The sequence below is a fragment of the Protopterus annectens genome, chromosome 17.part0 (assembly GCF_019279795.1).
Source record: "Protopterus annectens isolate FY-2018-M chromosome 17.part0, PAN1.0, whole genome shotgun sequence".
In the NCBI taxonomy this organism is placed as follows: domain Eukaryota; kingdom Metazoa; phylum Chordata; order Ceratodontiformes; family Protopteridae; genus Protopterus; species Protopterus annectens.
This window is the reverse complement of record NC_056751.1, coordinates 625,751,294-625,775,046: the sequence shown is the minus strand read 5'-3', so window position 1 is coordinate 625,775,046 and position 23,753 is coordinate 625,751,294. Positions and strand designations below refer to the sequence as shown.

General features: G+C 37.1%; 1 protein-coding gene across 1 annotated transcript in view; it reads right to left on the bottom strand.

Moving 5' to 3' along the window:
- The window catches only part of LOC122791269, a 564,593-nt gene that overhangs the window by 33,132 nt on the left and 507,708 nt on the right, over positions 1–23,753 (bottom strand). Inside the window, exons 12-13 of the mRNA XM_044058939.1 lie at positions 21,717–21,816; positions 11,549–11,720 (exon numbers count right to left, since the gene is read on the bottom strand). Of these exons, the coding sequence (XP_043914874.1) occupies positions 11,549–11,720; positions 21,717–21,816 (272 nt within the window). The remainder of the gene's footprint in view (positions 1–11,548; positions 11,721–21,716; positions 21,817–23,753) is intronic.

Sequence of the window (23,753 nt, the reverse complement as noted above, 5' to 3'; positions counted from 1 at the left end):
TTTGCAATTTTTAATTTTGCATTTTCTGTGGTTATTACTTGGTGTATGCATGTCGACATTTTGTGGTTGATATTTTGATTGTCATACTTTGAATGTTTTGATCCCATCCATCCATCCATCCATCCATCCATCCATCCATCTATCCACCCGTCCACAAACCCTTTTTTCCCAGTTTTGCAAATGGGGTTGGGGTGCCACTTCTCTAGCAACAATCATACACACACACACACACACACACACACACACACACACACACACACACACACACACACACACACACACACACACACACTTTGGTTACTTGATACAGGTAATAGCCAGACAATGGTTGGGTATTTCATGTCTTATACGTGCACATGCATGCATAAATAAGAACAGTATATTAATAGTTGCAGAAGTAGTATAGGCAGAAGTCATATATTTAATATACCCTTATCACAGAATGTTTGGATTCAAAGACAAGTGCTGCCTAAATGTGCAGTACTAATTTCTGAGGAAGAAGCTTCACCACAGCTGATCAGACATGAGTTAAGCTTTCCCTAGGACCAGCAGTCTGAGCAAGTAACTGCATAATTAAAGAGAAGCAGAGTACAAATTGAAGCAGCTCTATGGCTCCTGTAGGACATGTGACTAATATTCTCAGTGAAGGCAGGCTGGCAGAGCTAAATCATTGCATGCTGAAACTGGTAATGTAGCACCACACAGCCGAATCTCACACTCATCTTGCAGAAAAATGGCAGCACAGTGGTCACCAGACAGATTAGTGTGGGAGTACGCAGCAAAGTGTGGGAGCACATAGCAAAGTGCCAAATTCTGTTCATCACATAAATGAAGAGGTAATACTGGAAAGGCAAGAACAGCAAGCAGAGGGAAATGCATAGAGGAAAACCTAGGGCAGGGCTAAAAAACAGGTACAGGAATGGGGATGATCATGGCTATGACTACAGTACAGAAATTGGGGGGGACTATGCATAGCAGTAACTGTGGCTGATAAACAACCACATGAATGGGGGTTTCTGGCCATAAGTATGAGCATCACATTGCATACCATACACACCCTCTGTCTGACATTTTTCACCCACAATGTACATGTACTGGCTTGGCCACCCCAGAATAATGAAGTGTTACCACAGGCCTTCCACAAGCATATCAAGCACCTCAATGGCAAAGGTGTCACAGGGAAGCATTATCAGGACAGGATTCGACAGGATGTGCTACAGGATGTGAAAGCTTGGGTAACTGTAATCGGTCTGTCCATTAAATCTGATGTTACTGATGTGATACCCCATTCAAAGAAACTGACATGGAACATTGAGAAAGATGCACCAAAGTGGTGGGACACCAATACTGCAGTGGCTCAATAAGGACAAAATGTTTTTGTCCTCACTTCCTGGCTGGGAATAAGGCCTCTCATGACAGTGGGTGGCATGGCTGTAGGAACTAGGCTAGAACTAGCAACCCATGTGTCAGTTGGTGAAGAGTACCAGGTTAGAGTTTTCCATTACAGCACAGTATAAAATACTCCATTGCATGTTTGAAGGGATATATGTCCTTCAGGGCACCTGTGGTCTATAACTGAAAAACTCTGCAAGACAAGTTATGTCAGCCATAGTATGCTCTAGCTGTGTTTTAATGTGTAGTACTATGTATGCATGCTAGAGGGATAGTTATAGAAGTATATGTTTACAGGCAAACCATAATGTCATGTGTGTGTCCCTGCTTTCACAGCTCCACTGGTGGAATCTTCAGCACAAGAGGGGGCTGACATCAGCAAGGCACCTGTGGCTGCTGATGATGATGGCAACATGCAAGTGCCATGGTCCAATGACAAAGTGCACTGTCTGCAACACTACAGGGGTAGGGCTCACCAACATCCACCATTACAGATGCTTGCATAGAGATTCAGGCAGAGTCCATGACCTCATCAGGGCATGCCCACACCCTCCTTCAAAAGCCTACTTAAAACATACCTCTTCACCAACCATCTATGCAACTGTAATTGACCCTCTGAAGCCTCATCCACTCACTGTTTCTACACCCCATCTGTCTTGGACAACATAAACAACATGCTCTAACTATACCTATCTATGTGTGAGCAATAATCTATATATGAGTGTATGTACATGTGACCAGGTTCTTATCTACTCTCATTGTATATTTTGTACACTTGTATTTTCAACCAAAAGGGGTATTATCCTTTTACTGTATACTAACTGCTGTAAAGTCTACAGTCTGTATGCTACTACTCTGTAATGTCTCTTTTGTAAATTTTTCTTCTGTCTTGTAAACTTATGGAGTTTTTCTCCCCAGGACTCTGCTGAAAATGGGCACTGGTTGTCCAGTCAGACTATGCTGGCAAACAAATGTTAAATAAATAAATAAATAAATGTCAGACATCTTCTACCCAAGAGTCCCTCATGGGCTCCATCTGTCTTCTCAGATCACACATCATCCAAAAAACGCACTGCCTCTAAGATACACATACCTGCCAAACAAGATACAAATGAGAAAGTGAGGGGTAGACACCATCATGAGTCTAGGAACATTCCTAGTATGGCTACAGTATTTGGTATCAACTAGTGGCTGTGCAGGTCAGTGATCCAGACACAATCAGCGGCTGTCCACAGCATTGCAGAGATAGTGAATGCACTCTGTTATTTACATGGAGAATAGGGACAGAAAATGTTGCTGAGGTCACGTATGGCAAATGTTGCCTCCATAGGTGCCCCCATGTGACACATTGCAAACACATGCAATTTGTCATCAGAGGTCATACTTTCCATGGCCATGGAAGCATCGAGATTTGGGGACATCTGTCAAAGATCATCAGGTTACACAAAACACTGACCAGATGATATTACTGCAACCTGTGGGCACACAGCTTGGTACCCTCCCCCCATGATGGCCATCATTCTAGTCATGGCCAACAGTGACCCTCCATCTCAATACCTAGGATGCCTTGTAACATTGTAGATGCAAATTCCTGTAGTTTTACCCTTTCCTGCTATTGCTTTTGCCTAATGACAGTCATCAGGATCAACACATAGTATGCCCTATCAGGATTAATGCTCACAGTCCTGTAGTTCAGGTCCTTCCCTGCTATTGGCCAAATGAAGCTGTAACACCACAAGTACCCACAGTGGATACAGACAATGATCACATATTGACAGCTTGACCCTACCATTGATGGATGTGATCCCTGACTCCCCCAACCTCACAATGTACATGACCCCACCCCATCTTATAGTGCTGCAGTCACCTATCACTGTGTCCCACCACCTGTTCAAGTGATGACTGTGCCCTGCCCACCCCCTGATATGTATGCTATGTCAATGGCTGATGCACAGTGTGACCAGTCCATGCACTGCCCTGCATAATCTTGAATGTGATTAATGCATGAATCATTTTATTCTGTGTTGGTTGTGTTATGACCCCTAGTTATGGATGACCAGATGCCACCTCTTACCAGTGCTACAGTGTGTTACACCCACCTTTGCCCCAGCTGTGGTACTGATGCTGCATTTTCCTCCTCTGACTTTCCACCCTGCCTGCTACTACTCTTAGAACTGGTGTGGGCATCCCTGACAAGATGTTCACCTGCTGCTCCTTCAAGTTGTGCAGCATGATACATTCATACAAGGAAATGCTTTCTGTAGCTATCTGGACTGTGGTGCAGTGCCCCTTCTTATGTGTCTAGGCAATGGAAGCATCCCTTCAGCGGGGCAGACACCTGCTCCATTATGTTATGCATTTCCACATATATTGTTTTATAAGCATTTTCCTGCATGGTCTGAGGGTTGTCCATGGAGCCCATCACTCAGGGTTCTAGGAAACATCCAGTAATGTCTCCAAAACACAACTAATAATGTATACTCTTTAGTCTGCACCCAGCTTACACTGTACCTGTGTGCATACATCTGTCTATCTAGCATATCCATGCATCTACCAGTCAAATGACCTTGTGAGACTCACCTCCCAGTAATCTTTGGTAAAGGTCAAAGACATGCCAGATATGTGAATCATGGGAACTGCCTAGGTGGTACATGGACAAATTATAATTAATGTCCTGGGCATTACAGGCCACATGGAAGTTAACAGAATGGAAGATTTTACTCTTGATGTAGCATAGTCCATCTGAATTATGTGGGGGGCCTGATGGCAGCATGTAAGAGAGTGTGTGTGTGTGTGTGTGTGTGTGTGTGTGTGTGTGTGTGTGTGTGTGTGTGTGTGTGTGTGTGTGTGTGTGTGTGTGTGTGTGTGTGTGTGTGTGTGTGTGTGTGTCTGTGTTCAGTCAGCACTGCCGGGACCTCAGGGAAACAGGCTATGTCATAAAATGCCTACAAGGTGCTGACATACCTTAATATCTACATGAATGGGAATGAAATGCACCCCCCTTTATTCTGCTTGTGGGTTACACAGTTTGACAAGGTCCTTTAATGGTCTCACTGACTATGTGGAAATGGTCCACAGTTTGCTAGTCACTCAGCTGATGGTATGCCATGTACTATCTGTACCTCATCTATTGATGCAGATGGCAAAAACAGGTAACATTGTCAGCATCAGATGATAATACATGCTTGCGCTATTGCCAATGCTAAGGCCCACTAACTTGTAACTACGTATAAAATTTACTTGTAAGAGTTTATGAAACTGCTGCTTTCAAATTCATCAAGAAGTCATTTAGTTTTAATGAAACTAGTCTTGATGTAATGGTAACTCAATTTAATACCACAGATTCACATTTTATATATGTAATATATATATATATATATATATATATATATATATATATATATATATATATATATATGTGTGTGTGTGTGTGTGTGTGTGTGTGTGTGCGTCTGTCTGTATTAAATACATCTGTTATCTAGCAATATTGTGACATAGTGGCTGCTGAGGCAAAGTTAAGACATAGCGCCAGACAGCAGAGGGTGCATCACAGGTGCTCAGCTGGAAACAGGCAAAATGATGCAGACAAGGAATCTGTCTCCATAACTAAGAAGGAGCACTTACTTCTAGAAATATATCAGGGACACTATTCGGGTAGATCTGTAGGTCAAGTGAGAGTCTGAGCCAAAATCTCTAGGGTGTTATGTGTGCAATCAATGTGGAAGGTAACCAGAAAATAGAAGTTTGGAATGTGTCCATACAACCTGGGGAGAAACTGAAATGTGATACAATGAAAAAAAATAAAACCAAAGAGCCTTACCAATGGTGCAGAGCGATAAAGTCCTGACTATGATCCAGGCAACATGAGTTCAAATAGCAACTCGCACACTTGATGGCATAGGCTAGGAAGATGAGTATGCCCATGCTGAGAGTGAGTCCTAGCCGATCTTGCCTATGCTGCCCATCATTTCCACTGGAGACATATCCCTCAACCTCTAAGCATCTGGACAAAGCCAAAAACAATGTATGGAAAAAGGCACAAATTCAGGGATGGATTTTAAATATTGTTCTTACAAACTTAGAAAGCTGCTAGAATAGCAAGTTTTACATTAGCATGCATTTTCTGAAAGATATGAAGTCTGAAACCTCAAATATATGTTATTATGTAGTGTCTTTCATCTTCAATGATTTGACAGAAAAACAGATGCTATGAGGAACAGACCAAAAATATGAGAGAAAAATCTAGATATTCTGCAAAAATCCAGACAGTTAAGAGGTATGGCTGGCGGGTAGAGAAGGAGTCAATGGATGAAGGGTAGTACAGGGTTGATATGGGTGTGACTATCCAGGCTGGTAATTCCAGTTCATGACAGCCATGTGCAGGGAACAAACCCCAAGCTATTATAAGGACACAAGGTCCCTAAGATGATGTAGATACCATTATCACCTAAGTGGTAGGCCTAGGTCCATTCATACACAAATTCTATCATTGCTGGGATGCAGACAAGAATATCAAACACCCCAGTGTCCACCTGTATGACTGCTCTCTCCCCAGTGGCTCTAAGGGAAGATCCTTACCTTTAGGGCATGAATAGGCATGAGTCTGAGAGGAAGAAGCTTGAAGGTTGATAAGAGAGGGGAAAACACATAGAAAAAATGTAAAATCAAGAGAAGTTTACTAACATCTTTGGTAGACACTGTTAGGTAAAGCCTGAAAATAGGAAAAATGATATTTGTAAGTGTTGCACAAATTCAACTTTAAAGTCATTGACCAAGTCCAGACAGATATAACAGGTGGACCAGTGCCCGTACAACGTGAAAGATTAGAGCTGTTATGGCAACTTAAACTAAATGCCTGTCAGTACCCAGGCTTGAATGAGTTCTAGTCTATCACAAGCATTTTAAAATTGAAAGCCCTAATGAGATAAAAGCTTGTTTTATATATATATATATATATATATATATATATATATATATATATATATATATATATATATATAAAATGTTTGAATACATTTCTTTTCTACACACATATATATTTGTTAGTATGAATTTAAATATCAAATAAATCTAAAAAACAAATGAAAGAGAAAAATATCTTTTATTCTTTTATTGGGAATGTCAAGCACTTTTTAAGTTTCTGACTTTTATAGTTTTGGTTCTAGTTTTTGACTTTAGAAGTCTCTTGTTTTTAAAACAATGTACTGTATGTTGAAATTCAATGACTTGCTAATGAATAATGAATGTGTTTCAATGGCCAATGTAGTTACATGATGTATATTTAAACATTAGTTAAGCAAGGTTTTTATCTGAAGACGTTTTGCTATCTAGCTTAACGAAAAGCACTTCATACTGACATTTTGTGGAATAAAAGACTTGTTTTCTAGTTACTTGTGAACGTACGGCTCTCTTTTCTTGTTATTACAGTTGTTTGTGTTTGTTTAGACACACACCCAGTCCCATACTATTTTATTTCTAAAGCTTTTTCAAGTAAAATAAGTTTCACATTCACGTGATATTATCCTGTTTAGTTTACGTGAGCCATTCACATTTGCTCAGATTTCAGTAATATGGTGCATACAGCATAGTTCTGTATTTTTAAGGTATAAAACTATTTGAATTTAAGTAGAGCTTGTTTCGCTTCCTCTTCTCTTGTCAAGCAAGACTGACTTGTTAACTGTAAATAAGGTTGTTCATTTACTCTGCTTATGGTCTATTTGTATTTAATAGGGAAAGAAGACAGGGCTGATGTAAATAAAGAATTACAGAGTCGCAGAGCAGTTGTTGGTGCTTTAACACAAATACTGAGTTTCTACTGAACCTCATTTGCTTGACTATATTAGGTCTCAATCACTGACATATTTATAATATATGTTATTTTATTAAGATTTATACAAACTTTTTATTCTCAAAAACAGTTTTGCTTGTGGTGATTTTAATTAACCAACATAGTGGGGCAGTTTTTGTTCTGATTTATATGAATGATCATGTTAAAATATGTATGTAGGTTTAGGCTGAGTCAGCTTATTTCAGCTCCCATTAGAGGAAAGACTTTGCTCAATCACATTCTGGCAAACAGCAGCTGCTATATATTTGATGTGTATGGCTCATTTAGAAATTTTGATCATATTGTATGGGTTGTAAATCTCAACAAAATAATTAAATCTATCTACAGCAAAAGTTATTTTAGTATTTTTGGTATCACTGATTACTCCTCAGCAATTTTTGTCATTTACAACATGGAAATGGAAGGCGATCAGCATATTGCCGCAATGTGTTTTATCTTTAACTTCAGTGTCATGTGATTGATACTATGCCTCTGACAACATGCAAAGCTGTTGGCAAAAAGGTACAACCTTACTTCTAGAATTAGAAAAATAAAAGTTTTTTCTTCCAGGAAAAACAGACTTGCTGCTTCTTTGGTTTCTTTACAGATTTTAATACCAGCCCAGGCATAGTTACAGAACAAAATAGGAACATCTAAGTGAAAGTGTTAAGTATCATTAGCTTATGGACTGGGGATAATTAGGACTCTTTTCTTAATATGTTGGCAGTTTAAAACTATATATATATATATATATATATATATATATATATATATATATATATATATATATACACACATCCTTTTTATAGAATCACATGGCAAAATAATGATACATAATTTTGGTGAGATGAAGATGCTTTAGGCCAATCATTTTATTCATTAATCTGGATACAGTTATTAAGTCAATTGTGCTTGATAATCTTTGTGGTAATAAGATACCAATGCAAATGAAATGACGCTATCAGTGAAAAGGGTAATAGTTTTCAAATTCATGATGGCATGCCAGGTGCTCCATAAATAAAATTAAACCCATGGTATCATGCAGTTGGTCTTTCTGTCAGAAGACTATGTTCCTTAGAGCTGGAACATGTTTATGTAATGCCTCTTTTTAAAACTGTGTTTAAAGCTTGACTAAAAATTGTATAGCTATTATTTTAGTCAGAATTTTTGGAAAATGCTTAAAAGCACACCTTTGCTGATTCTGATTTTACCACTAGCACTAAACATTACTTATATTGGTTTGCATTTATAATGAATGACCCTTCATATCCAGCCAGAATGATTTATTTTTATGATATGGGATGCAGTGATTTGGAGATTGGTCTTCCAGTATATGTCTTGTATTTAGATTTTGCAAAGACTTTTGACAGTATTTGAGATAGTGGTATTGTTAAATAATGAATAATGGTGCTTATATGTCCCTTATTAGTGCTTTCCTTTATTTATTGATGCACACTGTATCCTATTCAGAGTCATAGGAGAGCCAGCAGATATCCTGATAATAAACATGGTAAGGCAGAGAAATAATTCTACATGGGATGCCAGTCAATTCCAGGATACACATACACATACCTCACAGTAACTGGTGGACAGTTTATTGGATCCCCAGTTCATCTAACCATATAGTTGTTAAGATGTGTAAAGAAGTGATATAATATGCGAAAACATATACAAAAGGATAACTTGTAGATGCCATGCTTAAATCATGCTGTCTGGAAACTGGAACAAAGAATCAAGAGCTGTGTGACAGAAATGTTACTTTCTGCAGCATAGTGCTGCCTCCATTACTCGTTGTTAGTAAATTTGCTGTCTAGCCATGTAGTTTAGATTTCTTCAGATAGTGACCTTTGTAGAATATTCCTTATGACATCTGAGATTCCACAGGGATTATTGCAAGGATCAGTATGCTTTAATTTTTAATTTAGTACTGCCAACACTTCAAATACAGTTTGTATTAGCAAATTTGGCAACAAGATTAAATTAACTTGTTCTCTCTCATCTATGGAAGACTTAGTACATGTTCAGAAATATCTGACTGAGTTTTGCATTTAATCTACTAAAAGTAATATCAGGTTCAAACCTCAAAAAAATGTATATTATAGAGGAAGGCTAGCTATGTTAAAGTGGATTAAGATACTGGGCAGATGAAAGGACGAACAGTAAGAAAGGAATGGTGTGTGGGAGTTACATTGACAGTATGTGGCTCTCTGTTTAAAGGCATTGCATATATTGTTCATATTATAAGCTGCATTTTTTGTCACATTAAGCCTATTTTATGATTTTTCTATCTTTGTGTGAAGGATAAGTTATACAGCCAGGGTACTGAATTTGTGATCCTAATAATTTGTGATCTTAATATAAGTGACATACTGTGTTGCTGTATTCAAAAACAACAATCAGTACAAATTCAGAAAATAAAACTGCCACTGTTTTGAAATATAAACCTAAACTGGCCTCTTATTGAATCAAAAAACATTATTTTTCCTTTACTTTGTAATAGAATTGGCAACATTCTTGTCAACTGTCTGTAGTTTGGAGGAATTGGCACGGAATTGTTATGGCTAGGCATGTTTAGGCCCTAGGGCCAATAGCCTAGTACCAGCCTATGAACCTATGAATGTTCCTATTAGGAGGCCTGATTTACACCTGCATTGGATGTCCATATTATAGATTTATGCCCCTATTTTCTGGCTTGATTTAGCCCTTTGTACAATTTTCTGAATCCCCCTCATTATGTCTGATTTTTGAAGCTGCCTAGTACATAGAAAACCATACTTTGTAGTGGTAAAAATAATTTAAGGAGAGATGGAATATCATCTCCCTTTTTCAGAAATACAAACAAATGACTTTGTGTAGGGTAGAATTTTACAATACAGATTAATAGTCTACAAATTTTATACTGTCTCTTTAACAATATTCTTATATTTCCCCTCATTTTGTCACTTTCTGTTTTTAAACATATGTTTGAGTAGTATCTCACATCCCTACTGGAAGGGAAGAGTTATGTGCTATTTGGTGTTCTCATTTTATGCTAATTAGATGTCCACATTTTTGGCTGGATGTACCTATTTTTTAAGGGCCTTTGTACTTATTTTCAGTGTCTACAGGTTGAGAAGTATGGGTCCTACAGGGATTGTAGGTATGGGATGGGAGTGAATGGCTGATGTTGGCTTGCCCTTTCTGGGGCGGGGGGGTGCAGGCAGCCTATCCCCATTACAATAAGCAGTGTTAAGAGTCTGATGAGTTCCATGCTGCATAAGTGATGTGAAACTTGGCTGTGTATGTATGGATGTCAGCATGCACCTTCTAAAGGCAGCATTTACAGAGCTTGCAAGACCGCCAAGGGCTGGAAGGAGGTACGGCACACTCCTCAGCAGTGATTTGATGCTGTACCAGTGTTCTTGATCTCCTCACTTGCCCTGGAGGTGTGTTAGTTTGAGTCTAGGGGGGCTAAGATGAGTCCGGTGAGCCCAGCGAACAAGAAGAGCTGGTTCCCACCAATGTTCAGCTGCTGAAAAAAAAAGACTAAAACAATAGTATGTATAAAGATGCTACCTTAAACAAATGGATGGTTATACAACATGTGGGTAACTATATACTGCTTCTTCTTTTCTTCTCTGCAACAAAGACAGTGTTCAAGCATTCCTTCCAGACCTTTCAGCTGCACCTGTTTTGGACATAAGTATATATTTTCAGGATTGATTTAATCTTTCACATGATATACGTATATTTAGAGGTATGTCCCTATTTTCAGACTTGATTTTTTCCTTTAGATATGCCTTTCTGAATCCTCCCCATATCACACATGATTTTTGAAGCAGTTTAGTACACATAAAACCAGACTACATGACCAACATACTGATGGCACCAGTACTTTAAAAAAAGAGCTCAAATTATAGAGTTACCTTTTTCAGAAGCAAAAAGAAATGACGTATTGAGGTTGATTCTTGGAATATTATTTAAGTCGATAGATGTTATACTGTATCTCTGATAATTTGCTTATATTTTGGATCCCTTTTATCACTGTTTTTCAAACTTGTACTTCTGAGCAGTATCCAACAATTCAACTGGAAGTCAGATGAGTTGTGTGTTGTTCTATATTTGAATGTATGCTAATTGTGTCCAGATTTTTGGCTGGTCATACTTACTTTTTTAATAGCCTTTGTACCTATTTCAGTGTCTACAGGTTGAGAGACATGAGGGGCATACCTTTCACACAACCATTGCACATGAAATATTAAATAGTTGCTCTGTTGTACAAATAATGATCTATAAAAATCAAATGGCAAGATATCATTCAAACAATGACATTTAAAGTATGTTACTTACTACTAACTGTGTCTTTTTGAATTAACACAGGTCCTGCGGTAATTTGAAAAACTTTGCTCAATATCAGCGGTTGTCGCGTAGACGACATCTTCACAAAACCACAAGCAGGAGGGCAGTGATTGATCGATCTGAGCTCACTTTTGCACAGCTTTACGTTGCACTTTATGAACATCTAGAAAGAGAAATAGATATATATACTGCCTCCATTACTCGTTGTTAGTAAATTTGCTGTCTAGCCATGTAGTTTAGATTTCTTCAGATAGTGACCTCTGAAATTCCACAGGGATTATTGCAAGGATCAGTATGCTTTAATTTATAATTTAGTACTGCCAACACTTCAAATACAGTTTGTATTAGCAAATTTGGCAATGAGATTAAATTAACTTGTTCTCTCTCATCTATGGAGAGAACTTGAAGATGCGTGTTCAGAAATATCTGACTGAGTTTTGCATTTAATCTACTAAAAGTAATATCAGGTTCAAACCTCAAAAAAATGTATATTATAGAGGAAGGCTAGCTATGTTAAAGTGGATTAAGATACTGGGCAGATGAAAGGGCAAACAGTAAGAAGCTTGATGTGGTGTACAGGAGTTACATTGACAGTATGTGGTTCTCTGTTTAAAAGGCATTGCATATATTATTTCTATATTATAAGCTGCATTTTTTTTGTCACATTAGAAAACCCCTATTTTATGATTTTTCTATCTTTGTGTGAAGGATAAGTTATACAGCCGGAAGTTACACTGAATTTGTGATCCTAATAATTTGTGATCTTAATATAAGTGACATACTGTGTTGCTGTATTCAAAACAACAATCAGTACACAAATTCAGAGAAATAAAACTGCCACTGTTTTGAAATATAAACCTAAGAAGCTGGCCTCAACTGTATTATGAGAATCAAAAACATTATTTTCCTTTACTTTGTAATGAATCGGCCAACATTCGGCAACATTCATCAACTGTCCAATGCCTTAGTTTGGAGGAATTGGCAGGGGAATTGTTATGGCTAAGTGTTTTAGGCCCCTAGGGCCAATAGCCTAGTACCAACCTATGAACTATGAATGTTTCCTGGCTAGGAGGCCTGATTTACACCTGCATAGGATGTCCATATTTTAGATTTATGCCCCTATTTTCTGGCTTGATTTACCCCTTTGTACAATTTTCTGAATCCTAAACCCTGTGTTAGTCTGATTTTTGAAGCTGCCTAGTACATAGAAAACCATACTTTGTAGTGGTAAAAATAATTTAAGGAGAGATAGAATATCATCTCCCTTTTTCAGAAATACAAACAAATGACCTTGTGTAGGGTAGAATTACACACAATACAAGATTAATAGTCTACAAATTTTATACTGTCTCTTTAACAATATTCTTATATTTCCCCTCATTTTGTCACTTTCTGTTTTTAAACATATGTTTGAGTAGTATCTCACATCCCTACTGGAAGGGAAGAGTTATGTGCTATTTGGTGTTCTCATTTTATGCTAATTAAGATGTCCCACATTTTTGGCTGGATGTACCCTACTTTAAGGGCCTTTGTACTTATTTTCACTGTCTACAGGTTGAGAAGTATGGGTCCTACAGGGGTTGTAGGTATGGGATGGGAGTGAATGGCTGATGTTGGCTTGCCTTTCTGGGAAGCGGGGGTGCAGGCAGTTATATCCCCATTACAATAAGCAGTGTTAAGAGTCTGATGAGTTCCATGCTGCATAGCTGATGTGAAACTTGGCTGTGTGTATGTATGGATGTCAGCATGCACCTAAAGGCAGCATTGCTACAGGCTTACCAAGACATGCCAAAGGGCTGGAAGGAGAGTGCAGCACACTCCCTCAGCAGCAGTGATTTGATGCTGTACCAGACTGTTCTTGATCTCCCTCACTTGCCCTGGAGAATTGTGTTAGTTTGAGTCTAGGGGGCTAAGATGAGTCCAGTGAGCCCAGTGAACAAGAAAGAGCTGGTGCCCACCAATGTTCAGCTGCTTGAGGAAAAAAAAAGACTAAAACAATGAGTATGTATAAAGATGCTACCTTAAACAAAATGGATGGTTATACAACATGTGGTAACTATATACTGCTTCTTCTTTTCTTCTCTGCAACAAAAGACGAGTATTTCAAGCTTATTCCTTCCAGACCTTTCAGCTGCTGCTATTTTGGACATAAGTATATATTTTCAGGATTGATTTAATCTTTCACATGATATATACATTATATTTAGAGGTATCATCCCTATTGCTCAGACTTGATTTTTCCTTTAGATATGCCTTTCTGAATCCTCCCATATCACACATGATTTTTGAAGCAGTTTAGTATGCAAAAACCAGACTACATGACCAACATACTGATGGCACCAGTACTTTAAAAAAAGAGCTCAAATTATAGTTACCTTTTTCAGAAGCAAAAATAAATGACTTATTGAGGTTGATTCTTGGAATATTATTTAAGTCTATAGATGTTATACTGTATCTCTGATAATTTGCTTATATTTTGGATTCTTTTTGTCACTGTTTTTCAGACTTGTACTTCTGAGCAGTATCCAACAATTCAACTGGAAGTCAGAAGAGTTGTGTGTTGTTCTGTATTTGAATGTATGCTAATTGTGTCCAGATTTTTGGCTGGTCATACTTTATTTTTATTTTATTTTATTTTACATTTGTTGACCGGGCTAGTCCAACTGGATATATTTCCATTTTCAGTAGAGGCCCGGGGAGAAAAGCTCCAGCACCAGCACAAAATGAAATATCAAATTATAAAACACATTAGAAAATAATAAAACACATAAAATAGTAAGTATTTAGAATAAAGATGAAAGGTTTTAAAAAGTACAATAATAAAAAGATTGAAGTATAAAGTCATGTCAGTCACATAATCATATGATATGAAAGGATAAGCACTAGAGTTCATTGTAGTTAACTTAAATTTTGTGGTTATAAAAGTTTTACAATGTCAGATTTAGGAATACAGAGAGGTATATAGATTATGATTATATATCCATAGGCAGTAAGAAGATAAGTAATAGGATAGGTAGTAGATTAATCAGGGTTAAAGATTGCAGGGGCATAACCAGAGATTTTAGGTGACGTTTGAGTTTTTGGGTTGCTTTTAAAAGAGTGACAGAGAAGGTAGTAGTGTTAAGAGTTGGTAGAGTAGAAGGTTCCAGTGTTTCCCAACAGTATTGGAGAATAGGCTGTCACCTGACAAGTTATTGGACTTACTTATGCTATACGTAGTTTGCTAGAGGAGCGTAGGGAATTTAGATTATTATAAGGAGTAATTAGGTTAGCAGATGTATTGGAGTATGATTTGGTTTTGTAAAATATTTTATGAGCAATGGTAAGTTGGGAATAAGTTATCATGTTAGGAGTTCGGCCAGTCTAGCTGGTTAAGGTTCACAGACAGTGGTGTGTTGAAATGCATTTCCAGTGGCAAATCTGGCACATATTGTTATAGGAGTTAGACAGTTTGAGAGAAGATTATTTTCTTTAGGTTAGTATAAATGGGAGAAGCATAGAGAAGAGTTGAGACTAAGTGAGAGTGGGCAATAGTGGTTCTAGCTATGGGAGTTAAGAAGGGTTTAATTCGATATAAGGAGCCCATTTTTCTGTTAACTGTTTGAATGGTGTTATTTATATGGTTATCAAAGTTAGAGAGTTGTTGTCAATTGTAACTCCTAATAGTTTGAGTAGTAGGATCGAGGAACGATGAGGTACCATTGTTAGACTTAATAGAGAAGTTTATGGAGGACCTATTGGTAGGTGTGAAAAGTAGAAACTTGGTTTTTTTTATGCGTTTAAAAGGAGACAGCATTTCCAGGAACCAGTCTTCTACTGAGTTGAATACTTTCTGAGTTAGAAAGTATAGATCAGGCAGATGGTGTTGGCAGAACATATAAGTGTGGAATCATCGGCATATTGAATACAGGTGGCTTCAGGGACTGCTATATGAAGGTCGATTGATGAATAGTGAGAAAAGAAGAGGTCCTAAAATGGAGCTCCTAGGGGAACTCCAAGGGTGACTGGTAGTGGGATGAAAGTTTGTTTTCCCAGAGAACTGCCTGCTGTCTATTGTTAAGGTAAGACTTGAACCATTGTATAGCTCGTGTATCTAGAGCAAGAAGTTCAAGAGTATTTATAAGCAGTGGATGGTTAACCATATCAAAAGCCTTTGAAAGGTCGATGAAGAGAGCAGAGGAGAGGGTGTTATTATTACGATTCCTATATATGGAGTCAGTAAAAGAGAGTAGAGCAGTGGTAGTGCTATGAAATGGCCTAAAGCCATGCTGGCATTTAGCCAGTATGTCATGTTTAGTAAGGTGTTCTAATAGCTTAGTTTCACATCGCTTATGCAGCATGGAACTCATCAGACTCTTAACACTGCTTATTGTAATGGGGATAGGCTGCCTGCACCCCCCGCCCCAGAAAGGGCAAGCAAGGGTGTTCTAATATACTTACTTTTTTAATAGCCTTTGTACCTATTTCAGTGTCTACAGGTTGAGAGACATGAGGGGCATACCTTTCACACAACCATTGCACATGAAATATTAAATAGTTGCTCTGTTGTACAAATAATGGTCTATAAAAATCAGATGGCAAGATATCATTCAAACAATGACATTTAAAGTATGTTACTTACTACTAACTGTGTCTTTTTGAATTAACACAGGTCCTGCGGTAATTTGAAAAACTTTGCTCAATATCAGCGGTTGTTGCGTAGACGACATCTTCACAGAACTACAAGCAGGAGGGCAGTGCTTGATTGATCTGAGCTCACTTTTGCACAGCTTTACATTGCACTTTATGAACATCTAGAAAGAGAAATAGATATATATACTGCCTACCCAATAATTTATTGGCAATCTTAAATGAAAATGAAAACATACATTTGTCAATATTACAATTAATGAAAATATTCAATGGTAACATCTTCAGTTTGTTTAATTGTAGGTATTCCTACTGCCGTGTCAGATACATTTATTTGTATATTTCAGGGTATGTTTTTATCTTTGAAAAACATAGTGTATAAATCCCTATTTACAGAGTAACCTACTGGTGGATGAAGCTTGAACTCTCAAGCTTCAACTGCCTGAGGTTGAACTCACTGACATTCAGAGTTCCTCCATACTTTGGCAACTTATGCCGGAAGTGATTCCCTTTTGGGGGAATTTCCCTCTTCTTTGAGTTGGTATGACTATGGAGCTGGTATATATGAGTTCAAGGGGTATTGGGGACTTGTTTACTCCCTGCAAAAACACTTTTAAAAAATGTTTCTTGCCAAGATACTTTTGGCAAATGCAGTTTGGGGATTCCAGTCCTTGGTACATTTGCTTTCATCTACTCATAGTGGAAGCCTATCTATTATGTTATGTTACTTGTATGGTATTTACTAGGCCTTTGATTGTCTTACAGCAATATATTAGCATTCACATTGCAGACCAGTATAAACTGAAGGAGAAAATGGGCCAGTCAGTGCAGAACAGGAGACACTGAGTCAGTTAAATGGACAAAAGTGCCATATTATACTGTTTGGGGTATGTCATATCTTTTTTCCAGTGGTTACTAGTTCAGCAACAAATCTTTGCACAATCCCACTAGTCCATTATACAAATATTGCTAAGTCATATAACAGACACTATGTATCTGACAGCACTGTCCAAGCATCATTTCTAAATACCTACACATATGATATCAGTGGACATGGTAGGAGAAAACTAGAAAACAAACAAGCAGACATTTCATATACATTTTTTTACCTTTTACATTTAATGCAAACTTTTCAGTACTTATCAGAATACATTTAGAAGGGTACTCATAGAAGAGTAGCTCAGAGTGAAACATTGCTTAATGCAGTTAGCGATTTTTCTAAAACTTCTTAATTTTGCAGCATGAAGCAAGATATGCATCTGTCTTTGCACATATTTTTCCACATTACACCCATTTTGTGACAGTGAGGAACTTTAAACGACAGCCAATAATGTTAAATAGGTATTTGCACAGTTACTCATCTATGACCCTCTGTAGTCGGTAGTCGTTAATGTGATTGAATCACATTTCGCTGACTCATAATTCACTGAACACATTTGACTGCAATCACATTTGATTGAATCACAATTGACTGAAAATTGTAATGTCAAGTGTTATGTAACCATGGAGTTAGTAATATTTAAGTACGAGGGTGTAGGGGTAAATGTCCCCTGCAAAAAGAAAGTTTGCAAGGTATTTTGGTGTAATAAAATGTTTTCATTAAAATCCGATTTTAAGGTTTGTTTGCTCTAATGAAGTTTTTCATGAAATATGTTTGTGCATCATCTATGATTCACATTGTGTTCTCTCTGCTGTGCAACAGGGGAGACACTATATTTAAGTAAGGGGGGGTTATATGAGGGGGACAAATGCTTCCCCAACAAAAGTAAGTTTCAAAGTTATTTTTGGTGTAAAGGTTTTCAAATGTGATTCTGTGAAGTGACAGTCAAATGTGATTTCAGATAACCGTGTTCAGTCAATTGTGATTCAATCAAATTAACTACACTTTCATAGTCATAATAGGAAAGCAGTGATGATGTATATCCAGTAGCTATTAAAAATGCATAATACAATTTACCCCACAATTGTGTTAATTTTATGCTATATCTCTTTAGTTGTCTTGTTTAGCTGTTTATATTTCAGTACTATTTTTTTACAAAGTAATGTTACCTGTGTAATATAATTCTATTCTCCACTTTCTAAGTCAACACACTTCCATAATTTCTCATTAATCCAAGGATACATTTGCTTTTTATATCCTTGGTTTGGTAATTTTAAACAGCTGGTCACACCTCTCTATCATCTTTGTGTGGCATTATTTGCATGTGTCATTCTTGCCTCCTTTTTAACATTTTTTTCCTTCTTAGGGAGGGATAGAAAGTAGAGATCAAAGTACTTGCCAAACAGTTACAGGACTCTAGGTTCACGTTTAATATGTAGTTGCTGTCTCTGTGTATTTTTTATGTTTTTTCCATGTTTGCTGTCTGTGTGGTGTTTTCATATTCTTTTCTTGTATACATGTTTTTTGTTCTCTCCCCACTCTGGTTTCCATCAGACTCCATAAATCTTGATGATTGATAGGTTACTCTTATTGTCATCTCCTTCTGTGTGAGTGCATAGGGCGGTGTGCACATGTGTGCGCGCGCGTGTGTGTGTGTGTGTGTGTGTGTGTGTGTGTGTGTGTCTGTGTGTGTGTCTGTGTGTGTGTGTATGTGTAAAGGTGTCTGCCTATATGTCTGTATATCTGTTTGCTGTGTATATATGTATATACGTATATGCTTGCACAGGTTGGTAGTTGCCCAACTGAACATTTGTTTAAACTGCTCAGCTGAGAAATTCTAAGAAATGCGAATTCCTACTCAATACAATCAGTGCTATGCAAAATATACAAGATTATGAACTGCATTATTCTGAAGTAGTATACCTAAAACCTATCTGAGCAGCTCATATTGCACTGCTGCACAGATCTCCACAAATGCCAGCTAGTAGAATGCAATTTTTGAGAATTAACTATTTCTTCATGTACAAAGGTTTTGGGAAGCTACTGAAATCTCTACAGGGCCTACAAATGTGATTATGAGCTTTGAATTACCTTTTCTTATGCCTGTACCCAAACCTTGACCATGCAGCTTCATTTTTCACTGCTTATTTATTTATTTATTTACTAGCATTTTTCCCTGAAAATTCCAACAGGGCTAGTACCCTTTTTTAGTTGAGGCCCAGGTAGAAAAGCTCCGAAAACAGTAAAAACAGTAACATTGTAAAGAAACTTACTTAACATACTGAAAACAAACTACTGAAAAGTATTTTCATACAGTCATACAACAGACATGATTTAGAACAAGACAATACCATCACAAGGTGTTGTATGTAACATACTGAAGATACAATAATTATAGTTGGAAGAGATTGCTCCTATGTGCCATCTTTGATTGCTATAGGATATAATTTCTATCTTTATCAGTATCAGTTGTCTTTATTTAATGTTAAATCTAACTTTGTCATCCATCTGGCTTTGACTTGGCCATCTGTAATGCCAGTGGCAATTCTAACTCTTATTAATGAATAATACATTCACCAAATCCATTATTTGTATCTCAGCAAGACAAGAATCTATAGTGTCCTGAACCCTATGATTTCTAATAATAGATGCCTTACATATGGAAGGCTCTTTGGTTCACAGTATGACTGGATTTATTTCTCATCATTGGTAGCTTGTCTTTCCTTCTTCTTTGATGCTAAAAATGTTAAATAATTTTATGGCTTTCTCAAGTGTGACATGAACAGGTATGTAAGCACTTTATGTGCATGGCTGCATGCATGCATGCATTGTTAGTGTATATATGTGCCTAGATACATTGTATAAGTGTTGTAATGTGTTTTGTGTGTAGTGTGTGTGTGTGTGTGTGTGTGTGTGTGCGTGTGTGCGTGTGTGCGTGTGTGTGTGTGTGTGTGTGTGTGTGTGTGTGTGTGTGTGTGTGTGTGTGTGTGTGTGTGTGTGTGTGTGTGTGTGTGTGTGTGTGTGTGTGTGTGTCTGTGTGTATGTCTGTGTGTGTGTGTATGTGTAAAGGTGTCTGCCTATATGTCTGTATATCTGTTTGCTGTGTATATATGTATATACGTATATGCTTGCACAGGTTGGTAGTTGCCCAACTGAACATTTGCTTAAACTGCTCAGATGAGCAATTCTAAAAAATGCAAATTCCTACTCAATACAATCAGTGCTATGCAAAATATACACGATTATGAACTGCATTATTCTGAAGTAGTATACCTAAACCTATCTGAGCAGCTCATATTGCACTGCTGCACAGATCTCCACAAATGCCAGCTAGTATAATGCAATTTTTGAGAATTAACTATTTCTTCGTGTACAAAGGTTTTGGGAAGCTACTGAAATCTCTACAGGGCCTACAAATTTGATTATGAGCTTTGAATTACCTTTTCTTATGCCTGTACCCAAACCTTGACCATGCAGCTTCATTTTTGACTGCTTATTTATTTATTTATTTATTAGCATTTTTCCCTGGAAATTCCAACAGGGCTAGTACCCTTTTTCAGTTGAGGCCCAGGTAGAAAAGCTCCGAAAACAGTAAAAACAGTAACATTGTAAAGAAACTTAATTAACATACTGAAAACAAACTACTGAAAAGTATTTTCATACAGTCATACAATAGACATGATTTAGAACAAGGCAATACCATCGCGAGGTGTTGTATGTAACATACTGAAGATACAATAATTATAGTTGGAAGAGATTGCTCCTATGTGCCATCTTTGATTGCTATAGGATATAATTTCTATCTTCATCAGTATCAGTTGTTGTCTTTATTTAATGTTAAATCTAACTTTGTCAGCCATCTGGCTTTGACTTGGCCATCTGTAATGCCAGTGGCAATTCTAACTCTTATTAATGAATAATACATTCACCAAATCCATTATTTGTAACTCAGCAAGACAAGAATCTATAGTGTCCTGAACCCTATGATTTCTAATAATAGATGCCTTACATATGGAAGGCTCTTTGGTTCACAGTATGACTGGATTTATTTCTCATCATTGGTAGCTTGTCTTTCCTTCTTCTTTGATGCTAAAATGTTAAATAATTTGATGGCTTTCTCAAGTGTGACATGAACAGGTATGTAAGCACTTTGTGTGCATGGCTGCATGCATGCATTGTTAGTGTATATATGTGCCTAGATACATTGTATATGTGTTGTTATGTGCTTTGTGTGTAGTGTGTGTGTGTGCGTGTGTGTGTGTGTGTGCGTGTGTGTGTGTGTGTGTGTGTGTGTGTGTGTGTGTGTGTGTGTGTGTGTGTGTGTACGCGTGCGCGCACGCATGTGTATGTGTCAACTATTGATGGTGCATCTGGGTGTTACATGTTGTAACAGCTTATGCCGGAGATTTTGCCCGAAATTGTGTCATAGAAATAACCATTGTATGTACTCTGGTTATCAGCAGGAAGAAAATATTGCATTTTTTCTACTTCAGTGAGCTTTTGTGACAGACAAATAATTTTCTAGTCATTCTGCTCACTTACATTGCAGAAGACACTATTTCCTTATACCAAACAATCTCATTCACTCTAGTCTTTTTTGGATATGCATCTTAGCTGGTATTTAGGAAGAGGAAGCTGTTTTACAGGTACCTGAGAAACATCAGCTGGTACAGATGTGAGCCTAACACTGTATGCTTTCTCTCTGTAATTTCCTGTTGTGAGCTCAGTCACTGTGTCATTGCTGAAACATCTTAAAAGAAGAAAGAAAGAAAAATGTCAACAAATATAGTGGAATGCATTATGGAGACACACTCTTCAAAACAAATATAGTGGAATGTCAAAACAAATATAGTGGAATGCATTATGGAGACACACTCTTCAAAACAAATATAGTGGAATGCATTATGGAGACACACTCTTCCAGCTGCATTTACTGTTAGTGTTAACAAGAATCACTAGATTTTAACTAAATAATATATTTAGTAGCTTCCTAATTTAGTTGCACTGTTTTAGCACTAAACTAAATGCTTAACTTAAACATAAAATTCTAAACTTTTAGCCATTCTAAGTAGCTAGCTAAATCTTATAGACAGTGACTTACCTGAAGAAATAGTGTATAAAGCAAAATGGTATAGATCTGTTCCATTACATTATGAATCATAAAATGTCACCCCGTGTATCAATGTAAAAGCCAAAATTCATCTGTGAAATATATTTAGAAAAATAGGCTTGATGCTTGATAAAGAAAATGTACATTATATAAAATAACAAAATTTGAATTAATAAAATACCCACTGCGTGTGCCTGTACATATCTTTTATGAAATGAAATATTTATGCATTTTGCTATAAAGCTGCTATGAGAGAAAATAGGCATATTTAAAGCATCGGTGACAAACTACCTTTACTTTTGCTAAAACCCTTTCCATCAGATCAGCTTTAAATGTGTAGTTATGCACCTGCAATCTATTTTAAACATTTTATTTATGAAATCCACACACGGCCACTGTATAATAAATTATTGTGATGATTCCTTATCCAGAAGGACAGTAACACTGAGCTTGTAAATACTTAATGTGAGCAAATGTAAGATTACAAAGTTAAATGAATATGGTAAAGATGAGAATCCAGACTTGATAAATGGGCAAACTAAAATTTTAAAGAGAATGCAGACTTGCCAGTCATCAATAAAATACTGTAGTGAAAGAGGTATTGGACTTCCAGAACCTGTTTCTTCTAGTATAATCAAAGTAATATGTCTCTTCCTCATAAAACCAACAGAATGCTATTTCAAATAGTAAGGTAAAACACCTTACCACCTAGAAACTCAATGAAAGTAAGTATGCATTGGTCCTTCATATCCACATGTGCAGGATAGCAGAAGGAGTGGCTACCAGCAGCTTTGTTATGAGATGGAATACCAAAGAATTAATGCCCGAAATTCATTAAGTTAAAAAAGTAGAGAAAAAGTGTTTTTACAGAGTAGAAAACACCCTTGGATCCCCTGAACTTATATATATATATATATATATATATATATATATATATATATAGCTATATATGTATGTGTGTATATGTTTGTGTGTGTATATATATATATCTATATATATATATATATATATTTATATATATATATATATATATATATATGTATATATATATATATATGTATGTAGATATATACCAATGTAATGGCTATATTAGCTTGAAGAAGGGAGAAATCTCTGAAAAGAAGGGAAAACCCAAATACATTGGAATACAAACATGATGCAATAACTTTTATTGGACAAACATAGGTTTTGCAATCTTTCGAGGTAGCAGGGGCCCTTTATTGGGAGGCAATCACTGCCAGAGCACACAAAGAAATAACACCAACAGTGAGTCGCTGTGTGGATACAGAGACTGAATTTATATTCATCAGTGTCTTATGCTTCAGGCAAAGGGAGATGTTCAACAAACACACTGCCTTACTGGCATATGCTTAATAGTGTCCTACTACCCTCTTTCTGGCAGTCTCAAAAAGCTCAGTACTCCTCCCACTGTCTTTCTGTGAGGGTAGTGGGAGGATGGCATAATGGTTAAGGTGTTTACCTAACAGACACAAGGTGCAGGGTTTGATTCTCACATGGGTTAATTGGCTAGGCTTAAAATGGCCCACAAGGGTAGTTAGCCTAGTATGAACCAGAAG